The sequence below is a fragment of the Galeopterus variegatus genome, unplaced genomic scaffold (assembly GCF_000696425.1).
Source record: "Galeopterus variegatus unplaced genomic scaffold, G_variegatus-3.0.2 Scaffold1079, whole genome shotgun sequence".
Lineage (NCBI taxonomy): Eukaryota > Metazoa > Chordata > Mammalia > Dermoptera > Cynocephalidae > Galeopterus > Galeopterus variegatus.
In genome coordinates this window covers 182,946-193,667 of record NW_007727190.1, presented here as the reverse complement: position 1 = coordinate 193,667, position 10,722 = coordinate 182,946, and the positions used below count along the sequence as shown (strand labels likewise).

Below are 10,722 nucleotides of genomic sequence, written 5' to 3'. Positions count from 1 at the left end.
GTAATTTAGGTTATGCAACAGGCCCCATCTTAAAGATGGGCTGGGTTTGTTCTGGCTGAGGTCAGATATCTGTGTTTGCTCACAACTATGTCCCGGAAGGAATTGCATCATGCAGCCTCCCAGACTCCCCCCTGTCCTCACAGCAACGGCTAATGCTTCACTAGCCTTTGGAGATGATACTGGATCAGAGGGAAAGGGTTGAGCTGAGCCAAAAAGGAGGAGCTTAAACCTGTGTGCAAAATCTGGGAACCTGACTAAGCATAGGTTGGAGGCAGGATGAGGAAAAGGGGATGGGAAAGATGTCCCTGCCTTTCTCGTAAGAAGGCCCCGTGATCAGCTTCAGCCACTAGCTGTCCTCACCATCCCTGGAGCTCACATAAAGGGACAATTGGAACCCAAGAGGCCACAGCACTGACACTACAGGGCTCAGAGTGCCGGGCACCACAGACATCATGAGTTGGTCCGTGCATCCCCGGAGTTTAATTTTCTACTCCTACATTCTTTTATTGCTCTCTTCAACATGCCTGGCAGTAAGTGTGCTATTCACAAAACATATTGTTTTATATAGAAAGTGGAAAAATAAGAAAATATATGATGAATTAGTGAAATTTCTGTATTTTTCTCCTTTAGTATGTTGCTACCAGAGAGAACTGCTGCATCTTAGATGAAAGATTTGTAAGTAGTTTTATGTTTTTCGCTTTGAGATTGAACTGGAGAGGGCCAGAGGAATAGAAGTAATTCTCTTGCAAGCATCACTTGACACTTTAAGCTTTTTTTTTAAACATGTAGTCTTGCTTTTACCTATTTTTATTAACAGATTTTAAGTGTAGTTTTTAATCAAGATTTTTAACCACTTCATTGTTATATTTTCAGGGTAGTTACTGCCCAACAACCTGTGGCATTGCAGATTTCCTGTCTACTTACCAAACCAAAGTAGATGATGATCTACAGAATTTGGAAGACATCTTATATCGAGTTGAAAACAGAACATCAGAAGCCAAAGAATTGATCAAAGCAATCCAAGTCGGCTATAATCCTGGTGAACCACCAAAACAAAGTGAGAAACGAAAGATTACTGACTGAGAAAATCATCTGTGAGGTTCTTTTGTTGATATTTTAGTTTTCCTATTTGCTTATGTATGTTTACGTCTCTGATCCCATATTGCAGGTGTGATAGAGGGCGCTACTCATAATGCCAAGAAAATGGTAGAAGAAATTATGAAATATGAAGCACTCATTTTGACACATGAATCAAGTATTCGGTAAGCATTTTTGTCTTAATTTGCTCTCCAAGACTGAAATAGTTTTTATTTAATATTCCATGCTTCAGTGAAAGTGGTTTTTTATGATTTTTGTTTGTTTGTTTGTTTTTAATATCCAATGGGCATTATGCTTGACTCCCTTGAACACATGGGAGATAGGAGTTTTTAGTGCAATGTGACTTGTACTGGCTTATAGTTGCTTTTTAATAATGACATTGGAGAAATGTGTTCTAGATGTCTTCAGATGCTATTATGACCATATTTATCTAAATGTTTTCTCCCCCCACCCCCAATTGCCTTACAATGTAAAATCAAATTTATAGGAATTTGGGTGTTGAAAATAAAATTCTCTTTATAAAAATGTCAACAAATTGATGATAAGAAATTAGCAAACAGGCATAAGGCTCTTGCCTACTAAAGTAAATTCGAAGCAAAATTGAAGGTAGAGCAGAGAAAACATGCCTTAAAAGACTAAGTTTAGGGCTGACCCTGTGGCTCACTCAGGAGAGTGCGGCGCTGGGAGCGCAGCAACGCTCCTGCCGCGGGTTCGGATCCTATATAGGAATGGCCAGTGCGCTCACTGGCTGAGCGCGGTGCGAGCGACACCAAGCCAAGGGTTGCGATCCCCTTACCGGTCATGAAAAAGACAAAAAAAAAAAGACTAAGTTTAACAAATGTTGTAAAACTAGGTATTGATCATGGCACAATGAACCTGCAATTATGTATTCTCCTCCCTTCATCTGGAGGTAAAATGTCTCTGTTTATAGTTTACCAGGGACTCCTAAACTTTCTGAACATAGGGTCTCAGACACAGTTTTAGTTTCTTCCCCAATTTTTTTTTTTTCTAAATTGTCTCCAAAGCAGTGTGAGAAATTGAGATAAATGGTTGCTGAGAAGAAGTGGCTCAGGAGGGATTTCTCTTCCTTTTGGAATCAGAGGGCCATTGTTATTATTGTTGTGATTATTATTATTATAATTTGCATTGTTATTGTCCACAATTGAATTTGAAGGAGGCTATTGTGCAGAAATTGTCTAAGACAGAGTAGAGAAAAAAAGAGGTCAATTTGTCTACCCTTCTTGACTTCAAGGAAAGACACAACAGTTTATGCATTGTCAATAGTTTTCTATTATTTCTTAATATTTATAAGCAACTCTGTAAGAAACTATAAAAGCAGGGTTTTTAACTTTCCCCAGCCCTTTTCCAAAGCTTTGTAGCTAGAAACATTAAGAAGAGGAAAAGTGTCTGTTGTTTTATTTTACATATGGTAATGTCCCAGATAGTATCCCCATGTAGGTTATAGATTGAAGCCCAAAAACGGATCCTTAGTAGATCCACAAATAAAAAAGCACATGGAAATTACTTAATAGAGCCTTTCCTGCTTCTTAATCATCAGTAGATGTTCCTATTAACCAGGCTTATCATTCATGTAGGTCTTTATCTGCTGTCCCTTATGCATAAGGTTAAAATCAGAATGACCATTTGCAATGACATTTGTTTACTGACAAGGATTTTGTTATTTGTGTTCAGAGGTGAGACGATATGCCCCGTTTTAGGTGAAAAGATTAAGGTCAAAACTGTTTTCCCGCTGTAATTGATTTTTTTGTTTTTCATCTACAAAAAGCTTAGAATTTTAATTCACCTCAATTTGGTAACATAACTTTACAGTTTTACTAAAAATGGAGTAATTTATAAGAAAGTAATTCTCAAGAAAATAAGGTTGTATTTAAAAAAAAATACAAAAGTACTCTTACAAAGAGAGTACTTATCTTCCGTCATCTTATTGTTCTATTTGTAGATTTTTGCAGGAAATATATAACTCAAATAATCAAAAGATCGTTAACTTGAAACAGAAGGTAGCCCAGCTTGAAGAAAAGTGCCAGGAACCTTGCAAAGACACAGTACAAATATATGAGACAACTGGGAAAGGTAAGTGAGAGGTTTATACTGGGATTATGTTTATCAAAGCACATATACAAAGTAAAGGAGATTGTATGTATTGGAATGTATAGGAATAATTTGGAAAGGGTCTAGGCATTAAATCTAAGGATTCTAATTGCCTCGGCTTTTCCTGAGTAGCTAGAAATAGTTTGAAAGGAATGATGTGAGATGTAAGAAAGTACTTCTTGGGAAATGAATAGTTTACAACCTTTTCTTTCTTTCTTTCTTTTTTTTTTTTTTTTGGTGACTGGCCAGTACTGGGATTAAACCCTGGAGTTTGGTGCTACTGGCACCATGCTCTAACCAACTGAGCTAACCAACCAGCCCACAACATGTTAAAAGCTCATTTTCATGGTTGGCACAGTCTTACCTGGATTTCAACCTACTGCAAGAGTTTCTTCTCCTTTTTCAGATTGTCAAGATATTGCCAATAAGGGAGCCAAAGAGAGTGGGCTTTACTTTATCAAACCTCTGAAAGCCAAGCAGCAGTTCTTAGTCTACTGTGAAATTGACGGATCTGGAAATGGATGGACAGTGCTTCAGAAGGTAACTTTTCCCTCGCTGTGTGTGTGTGTAAAGGCCTACATTGTTCCTGCCACACACCAGATACTTTTCTAAACATCTTATGAACATTAACTCATTTAACCCTAACAATATCCCTGTGAAGTAGATAGTGTTATTACCCCTATTTACAGAGGAAACTGAGACACAAGAGATTGAGTAACTTGCCCCAGATCACATAACTAATAAGTGACAGAGTCAGGATTTGGACCCAAGCTGCCTGATTTCAGAATGTCTGCTTTGACTCTGTACTGTGCTGGTGCTGTTCTTGATTGATTGATGATGGTACATAACCACAGTACCATAGACGAAGAATTAGAAGTGACCTCTTTCATCAAGTATCTCAAGACCTAAGGCTCTCCATCACAAGGTGAAGCCCCCAGAGAATAAAGTTGGGCTGCTCCAAGACAAAGCACCCACTGGAGATCCCAGCCCCTTTACCTTCTGTTTACCTCCTACCACTGTTGCAACTACTCCTGCAGGGGGCACTCAGAGGGTGGTAGTGATTATAGCATAGGCTGGTAGACACAGACTAAGCAATGGGTTAACCATTCCACCCTCAGTACAAGAATCAATAATATCAATCTTGAGTTCTGAAGTCTATGTGCTTTTTTAATACTACCACTAATTTAGAATTTACCATTTGCCAGGCACTCTTTTAAGTATTTCTCTAATATTCTTTCATGTAATCCTGGCAGCATCCATAAGAAGCAAGCATCTTTATTCCTATTTGATAGATGAGGAAACTGAGGCAGCTTGGCCAAGGTCACTTAGTTGTTAGTTGATACAATCATACTCCCTATATTTTAGACAAAATGTTGACAACATTGTTTTTACATGCACTGATAATTTGTTCATTCCTTTTGCCCATGCCATTGTGTAATTAGAGACTTGATGGCAGTGTGGATTTCAAGAAAAACTGGATTCAATATAAAGAAGGGTTTGGATATCTGTCTCCTACTGGCACTACAGAGTTTTGGCTGGGAAATGAGAAGATTCATTTGATAAGCACACAGTCTGCAATCCCATATGCATTAAGAGTGCAACTGGAAGACTGGAGTGGCAGAACCAGGTACTGCTTTGAAAGGACTTCTAACTTTTTGTTGTAGAGATTGTCTGGAATTTGCACTTTCCAACTATCAATAGACCAATGGCAAAGACAGCCTGACAAATGCAAAGAGCACATCCAGCCATTTTCCCCAGAAGTCAATTTGGTTCTTGGGCAGTTCATAGAGGAAGGTCCTATCTAGGATGGATCTGAGTGTTTCAGTACAATCTACTTACCCTTGAACCATTCTGAATAATAGCTAATTACTGAATTTTTAATATGTACCAGAAGTTGAACATGAAATTATAATTTAATCTAATCCAAATAACTCATTCACAGGGCATGTGCTATTATTAATTTCATTTTACAGATTAACTTGCCCAAGGTCATGTTGCTGGCAAATGGCAGAGGTAGGATTTGACCTCAGGCAGTTTGACTCTGTAGCCTGCTCTCTTAATGACTATCCTGGTTGGAAAGCAAATGCAGCCTCTTCAGATCTCCCAGTGCCTTAATGACCATTCATTCTGTCAAAGCATGAGCTGCCCTAAAATTAAATCAGCTAGCTCCTTTGGTGTTCTACAGCCTCTTCTATGCTCAGAGATATTTGGGGGTTTTGAGCATTGTATATCTAGTTAAAACACAGAAAAATATACAACCCTCTTGTTATGTTTGAGGAATAATGAAATATATTCTGTCTCCAAACACATGGGGTTTTTTGTTTGTCTGTTTTTGTTTTTTAACCCAAAAAGTACTGTAGTCAGTAGACCTCCTGTGAGAGAGTCTCCCATTTCCCAAGTACTAGAAATTAGAGAAGAAACTGAGCATTTTCCAGACATCTCTCTCTCTCTTCATTCATCAACGCCCATTCTTCTCCACTCCATTATGGCCCTCTCTCACAATTTTTTTCAGCGGGGGATTTCTCTCTGACCCCCTCAGCTCATGTTTTGCGGACCACACAGAGACCATTTTATTTCTGTGATGCCCTCGCAAGCCCTCTTTCTTGCCACTACCACACCACCTTGGGAAAGAAAAACTGCTTTAGAATCTCACCCTTCAAGTGGTATGAGTGGTTAATGGAGCTGTATCTCCTTCAAGTTTGGTGTATTAATTAACGGTCACTCCCTGTCAGATAATTACTGTGATCTATGATAACATGTGTGCATTGCTAAACATTTTTTAAAAAGTGGAAAATGTAAAATTAGTCAGACTCATCCACATATCTTGATTTGATCTTAGGATAAAATAAGCAAAAAGCACCCAAATGGATGAAGTTCTTAGTTTTCACTGGCATGCCTTGAAGTATTCCAGGCATGAGGTTTGGACTGGTTCACACAGCCATTGTCTCTTGCCAGATTTGCAGAAAAATTCACTCAGTGAGTGCATTTCAGCCTTAAGGTGCAAAGTGAAAAATTCCAAGCAACTGTCCTGTGGAAGAGGGAACTTCTGAGATCCCTGAGGAGGCTCAGGATATAATGTCTTTATTCTCTTCTTCAAAGTACTGCAGACTATGCCATGTTCAAGGTGGGAGCTGAAGCTGACAAATACCGCTTGACGTATGCCTATTTCATTGGTGGAGATGCTGGAGATGCCTTTGATGGCTATGATTTTGGTGATGATCCTAGTGACAAGTTTTTCACATCCCACAATGGCATGCAGTTCAGTACCTGGGACAATGACAATGATAAATTTGAAGGCAACTGTGCTGAACAGGATGGATCTGGTTGGTGGATGAACAAGTGTCACGCTGGCCACCTCAATGGAATTTATTACCAAGGTATGCCTTTCTTTCTTATATTCCAAATTAGTGTATAGTATATATTTTTATGAAAGGTAATAAGTAGATATAAAGAAATGAGAAATAATTACTAAAGATAGTGGGGATTTTATCAGATAGTTCTCTATTTGAAACCAGAATTGGATAACACCAAGCTTATGCCTAAAATTAGCCCTTCTACAAGAAATCCACCTGCTACAAAATATCCAGTGGTTTGTCAGAGCGCTTGAAACTTTCCCTATCAGAGTTGACACTTTGGGTTATGTTATCTCTTTCAGGCATATCGTATATATGATCAGGATGGGCTAAAATTACCATATTTATGCTTGTTAACATGTTAGCCTGACTCGGCTTCGCATGAGCTATGTGTCAGATACAACCAGTGATCAGTGAGGAGGTATCTGGAGGAATGAAGTAAAGAGCAGGGAAGTACTGGTAAGGGCAGGGGTTTATGGAAGCTTGAGAGAAAAGTCCAGCCTGAGGATTGTAGACAGGTACTTTAGGATGAGGGTGTAGGTTCTAGTTTGCTATAAGGCTGGAATGGTTTGGAACACTGGTTTTATTGAACTACCCAAGAGTTAAGAGCGGGGAAGCCCTACTGATGCTAAAGGATCCATAAAGGATCCAAGAAGCCTATAATATGGCTACACATCTCATCTACTCATGAGCAACCTTACCTTCTGAGGATACTGTCCTAGCCAGTAGCCAACTTGGAATTCTCTCAAAGATTATTTAAAGTAACCTTTTGGTTTTCACAACATTTTTTAATTGGAGAAACCTAACTTGTCCTTGCACCAACAAACCATATAATTTAGAGCAGCTCTCAGGAAAGGTGTTTGATCTATATGATCCAGGGTAACTATATTGATAGCTTGTAGTATATTCCAGTATTGGACTCAGAAAACTCCCTCACAAAATTAAGTGAGATCTGGTGCCCTGGAACAAGGAGAAGGCAAATCAACCTAGTCTTCACTTTGTAACGAGGATGTAAAAAAACATTCCAGAACCAGTTTCTAAAGCCCTTCATGGTTTCTTTAATTAATCAGTAAAACTGTGTTTTCAGATTACCTGAGACCACCTGATCAGAATTCTTGTGGCTCCTGCTATTCTAACCTGCATGAGGAAAGATAGTCCACAATAGCTGAGTCCAGGCTGACTAAACTTAGGGAGACAGACAGGAGGGGAACTTCGGGATTCTAGCCCTTTTAGTAGTGAATAAATTGAAAGTATGGATGTGTACATGAAGCATTACATAGCTGTAAGGGGTGTCGAGATTTTAGGAATGTTTTCAGTTAGTAGATAACACTATAAATTTGATGTAACTGGCAATGCTCTGCATAATAGACAGCTCTTTATAGACTTTCTGAGGTGAGGAAATTCAAGAACAGTGATATGTACATCTATAACTTGTTTTAGGTGGCACTTACTCAAAAGCATCTACTCCTAATGGCTATGATAATGGCATTATTTGGGCCACTTGGAAATCCCGATGGTATTCCATGAAGAAAACCACTATGAAGATAATCCCATTCAACAGACTCTCCATTGGAGAAGGACAGCAACAGCACCTGGGGGGAGCCAAACAGGTCAGACCAGAACACCGTGTTGAAATGGAATATGGCTAAATCACTTTATCCCAGGGATTATCTGTAGAGGATTAACTGTTAATTTTTATGGACCCACAAAGTTTCAGAAATTTTCTGCAAATTTCTTCCTAATTTCTCTTACTATATTAATTTTAAGTTTTCTGCTAAGGACATTTAGCCTTAAATGGAAATTAAAACTCACTTTAAACTGTATTTCCCAATTATTGAAATCAGAGTTATTTAAAAATTATTCATATGAAGAGATAACATTTTGACTTATTTCCTAAAAACGTAATAATAAAACTATTGACATTTTTTGCATGTTTGTGATCACTTATCTTTTTGTCTTGGTAATTTTTTCGTTTTTATTATTTCTTAAATATGTTAGCATATACTAATAAAATAGAAGAGAATTTTAGAGGTTCACATGTCTAAGTACTTTTTCCATGTTTATCACCCCTTACATTGTTCATATTTAATTCTTCCTTTTAAACAGTGAATTTTATCTTTTTAATATATTTTTTGTTTTGTTATAGGCTGGAGACGTTTAAGAGACCATTTCAAAAGTGACTTGCTCTTTTAAGGATTTTATCTGAACAGAGGCATATAATATTTTTCCTATGGGACAATGAACTGGCAAAGCCTCACTTCATTCTAAGAGTAAAAAGAACCCATGTTGAAAACTCCACTGAACAGTTTTATGCTGGTGATAATTTATCTATGTTCATTTCAATAAACTTTTTGTTTCCTAAGACTAGATACATGGTACCTTTTATTGACCAGTAATAACGATCACTTTTCACCAATTGAGTAATTACATTTGGGCAATTATCAACAGTTGCTGAGCCCTTGCTTTAGGCTAAACATTATACCTGACTCTTGGGGAGTTACAAAGGAAATAGAAATCATGGCTTTGCCCTCCAGGGAATATAAGACAAATATAGGAAAATACAGTAACCGAAAGTGACAAAATTTGATATAAGAACATAAGCACAGGGCCGGCCCGGTGGCGCACTGGATAGTGCGCCGCTTGGGAAGTGTGGCGGCGCTCCCGCCGAGGGTTCGGATCCCACATACAGACCGGTTCCCGCTCACTGGCTGAGCGAGGTGCGGGCGCAGCACCAAGGGTTGCGATCCCATTGCCGGTCCCGGTCCGGTGCGGGCACGACACTGAGGGTTGCGATCCATTGCCGGTCACGAAAAAAGACAAAAAGGAAAAAAAAAAAGAACATAAGCACAAGTCACAGTCACATCACTAAGTGCATGGTACCCAAAGTGCAACTAGAGACAGAAAGCTGCTTGGGGATCCTCCCAGGGGAACATTTTAACTCCAAACACCTGTGGCCAGAAGTGATCACTCTGAGATATCTGCAACTCAGAGCAGACAGCTTTAGAGAACAATCTGTCATTCCCTCACTGGTGAACCAGGAGATGAGTGGAATGGAGCCATTTCTTCATTTTGAATCAGGGATACTGAGTTTTTAGCAGCTTGAGTTCAGGAATCTACAACTGTCTAAGGAATAGCTAAACCTATATAACTTGGTATAAGGTTGACTATGTAAAGTAATTGACTAATTTTATGAGAAGTTGATCTGGTTGTTCTGAAGTCTTTGGCTTTGGATTCTCTTCCTTTCCCCAATTTCTTTCTTAATCTTCTCACTTTCTTGTTCTCATGAGTCCTGAGTTTAAAATATCCTACTGAGGAAATAAAAACAGCAAATCAGCCTCTAGGTATACAACCAAGTACTTGTGAGCCTTTGGGAAATAGGACCATGGATTCATTGCATGCAGCACTCATTTGTTCACGTGTGCATGAAGCTTTCATTCGACTAACATTTATTGGATGCTTTCACTATTGTAGCTACTGTGCTGGGTATTGAGGATATAGTGCATAGTAACCTCAGTATCCTCCTCTCTCCCAAAACTGTTCTATTCCATTCAGTACTCAAGTTCAAAAAAACAGTAACATCCTCTAGCCTTCCTCATTCCTTCCTCCCCATATGCAATTATGCATCAAGCCTGTTGAATTTACCTCCCAAATACTTACTATATTTATTTCCTTCTCTGTACCCAGTGCCACTGGCAGAGTTGAGATACACATCTTTTGCCAGAATTACAATCACCTCCTTCCTGTTCTCTTTCTTGACTCCAATATCACCTGTTCCCACCTCATGGCGCTCCTACTTCTAAACTCAGAATGCATACCATACAATCTATCCTTATGAATCTATACAATGCTTTGGGTAAGCAATTTAGCCATAGATATGAAGTTATATGATTATTCACAAATTTTGATGCAATATCACTGCACTGATTTATCCTAAAAATTATTTTTTAAAAAGAAAATAGCTAGGTACAGAAATGTAAATATAGCCTTAAATTTCATGTCTGTAAGAAATTTAGAAAATACTTTACAGTGTAAGAATGGACAAGCAAGGTGGTTTATGAGAGCAACGGAATAGAATTCAATGATTATATAGTAAGAATAACAATAAACCTGTATGAACTCGGAAACATTTACAAAATAAGTGAACTTTTAAGGTGAAAAATAA

General features: G+C 38.4%; 1 protein-coding gene across 2 annotated transcripts; it reads left to right on the top strand.

The window, feature by feature from the left end:
* Positions 1-311: 311 nt before the first annotated feature.
* Positions 312-8,925, top strand: FGG (fibrinogen gamma chain). Of its 2 annotated transcripts, XM_008574650.1 has the most exons (10): positions 312-530; positions 631-675; positions 874-1,057; positions 1,169-1,262; positions 3,059-3,189; positions 3,614-3,747; positions 4,650-4,834; positions 6,307-6,584; positions 8,001-8,170; positions 8,707-8,925. In XM_008574650.1, the coding sequence occupies exons 1-10, from the start codon at positions 453-455 to the stop codon at positions 8,719-8,721; spliced, it is 1,314 nt and encodes a 437-aa protein (XP_008572872.1). In that variant the 5' UTR covers positions 312-452; the 3' UTR covers positions 8,722-8,925. The 2 variants fall into 2 exon arrangements, with proteins under 2 accessions (XP_008572872.1, XP_008572871.1); XM_008574649.1 differs by lacking the exon at positions 8,707-8,925 and having other exon boundaries at positions 8,001-8,209.
* Positions 8,926-10,722: the final 1,797 nt, after the last annotated feature.

Coding starts and splice junctions, on each gene's coding strand:
- FGG (XM_008574649.1), top strand. CDS start 453: ATGAGTTGGTCCGTGCATCCCCGGAGTTTAATTTTCTACTCCTACATT. Junction 531..630: donor TCTCTTCAACATGCCTGGCA/GTAAGTGTGCTA, acceptor TTTCTCCTTTAG/TATGTTGCTACCAGAGAGAA. Junction 1,058..1,168: donor TGGTGAACCACCAAAACAAA/GTGAGAAACGAA, acceptor CCCATATTGCAG/GTGTGATAGAGGGCGCTACT.